The sequence below is a fragment of the Dipodomys ordii genome, unplaced genomic scaffold (assembly GCF_000151885.1).
Source record: "Dipodomys ordii isolate 6190 unplaced genomic scaffold, Dord_2.0 Scaffold21, whole genome shotgun sequence".
Taxonomy (NCBI): domain Eukaryota; kingdom Metazoa; phylum Chordata; class Mammalia; order Rodentia; family Heteromyidae; genus Dipodomys; species Dipodomys ordii.
In genome coordinates, this window is record NW_012267237.1 from 473,621 (window position 1) to 475,537 (window position 1,917).

The window sequence follows — 1,917 nt, forward strand, 5'->3', positions numbered from 1 at the left end:
TGTGCAGTGTGTCTGTGCTCTGCGTGTGCAGTGTGTCTGTGCTCTGCGTCTGCAGTGTGTCTGTGCTCTGCGTGTGCAGTGTGTCTGTGCTCTGCATGTGCAGTGTGTCTGTCCTCTGTGTCTGCAGTGTGCCTGTGCCTGTCTTTTGGACCCACACTTGCACATTCACCTCTTTCAAAATTAGAGTGCCAGCCCCACGCTGCAAAGCAGGGCCGGCAGGTGGTGGTGTTCTGATTTGTGTTCTCTTCATTACAGATTCCATGGATGGAGAGGACTCTGCCTCATCCTCACAGATGCCTAGTTTGTCCTCACAGAAAGTGATGCCTGTTCCTGAAAAGTACAGGAAGCGAAGGATGCCTGGCGGAAAGTTCCAGGTGCCCTCAGATCGGGAGTGTCTGAGCAGCCTGGACAGGGCTGGTGGGCCCACCAGCTTGGAGGAAAGTCTCAGAAGACAGGACAGCTCGGAGGCCAAGGTGGCCTTTTCCTGCTCTGATGCTGCTGAGCCTGAAGAGCAGACTGCACGTGGTCCTCGTGATGCCATCGGGGTGAGCGGGAAGCAGAGGCCAGCCGCTGTGGCCGGCCATTTCCACGGAGTGGGCATTGAGTGTAGTGAGGGCTAGATAGCTTGTGATGCCACATCTTCCATTTTCAGTCCAAAATGTGAACAAACTGAAAGTCTTGCACGCTGACTCCTGTGCTTTTTCCTCTGCTCCATGCTGCTCCCTGCAGCCTTAAGTGTTCTGTACATTTGTCTTCAACGTTGGAGGCAATCGCTGTGGTCACCTGGGGTCCTCACTGTGAGGGAAGAGCCTTGGCAGTGAATTTCCCAAAGGACTTACCCCATTAGGGCTTGAGAGACTCCTGCCCTCCTCAGGGACCAGACCCATGGCCCACCAACTCCCCTGCCTCCGAGTGCGTGCCCAGCATCCGTGGGAGGGTGTGAGCCTGAAGAGGGGACGCTCAGAACCAGCCTGTGACTCAGAGTTGCAGGGGGAGGGGGGAAGGGGGAAGGGAGGGGGGAGGGGGAGGGGTAGTTTTGCTGAGCCTGAGGGGAAAGGGAACCTGGCACAGGTTCTCAGTGAAGTCACTGACTAGAGAGACAGATGCGAGCTCCTGAGCTTGCTCTGCGCATTGTGGCTTGGAGTCCTGTCTGTATCCTCTGTCTTCTCCCTTGTGGATGGAGGGGAGACAGAACTTGGGAGGTCAGGCCCTGTGCTGTCCTGTCATCTTCCTGAGGTCTCCTCGGAGATCCCGAGGCTGGAGATGCTGTTGCTGCTGCCGCTCTGTGGGAAAGCATGCATCTGGGCCCACACTGTGCTGCAGAGACCTAATTTCTGCCAGGAGCAGAAAGCCAGTCTCACGCTTATGTCTCCTTCACAGCTGTCGCCCAGACCACGCTCTGCAGCCATGCCTGCACGGAGGGCTGCCCTGGAGACCGCGCTCTTAGGGGCACTGCTGGATCTAGTGGACAGATGCTGGAGTGGCAGTGGGTCCCTGCAGATCAATGAGGCGTTCCTCGGTGAGTCTGGGCTGCCTCCACCGGCAGGACCGCCCATCTGTGGTCTTCGGGGTCCCCTGTGTGTGCAGCCCTCCCAGGCTCCGGAGCTGCGGTAAATTGCCTCCACACTGGACCTGGTCCTCTGCGGCTGGAGCTGAGAACACTGCCCGGGGTTGGGCTTTACTTACTCCGTATTTAATTATTCCTGTATTTGGAGTATTGTCTGCTTGAGATCCTCTATGTACATTCGGTGTGTGCAGACACAACACAACATGGAATCAGAGTTCTGTGGTAACCAGACAGTCCTAGAGAACTTGGGTCTTTTTTTTGGGGGGAGGGGTCCGGTCGTGGGGCCTGAACTCTGGGCCTGGGCGCTGTCCCTCAGCTCTTCAGCTCAAGGCTAGTGCTCTACCACTTGA

General features: G+C 57.0%; 1 protein-coding gene across 1 annotated transcript in view; it reads left to right on the plus strand.

The window, feature by feature from the left end:
• Window positions 1-1,917, plus strand: part of Cep72 (centrosomal protein 72kDa) — a 47,032-nt gene that overhangs the window by 24,857 nt on the left and 20,258 nt on the right. The window contains exons 7-8 of the mRNA XM_013013858.1: window positions 256-545; window positions 1,381-1,519. Of these exons, the coding sequence (XP_012869312.1) occupies window positions 256-545; window positions 1,381-1,519 (429 nt within the window). The remainder of the gene's footprint in view (window positions 1-255; window positions 546-1,380; window positions 1,520-1,917) is intronic.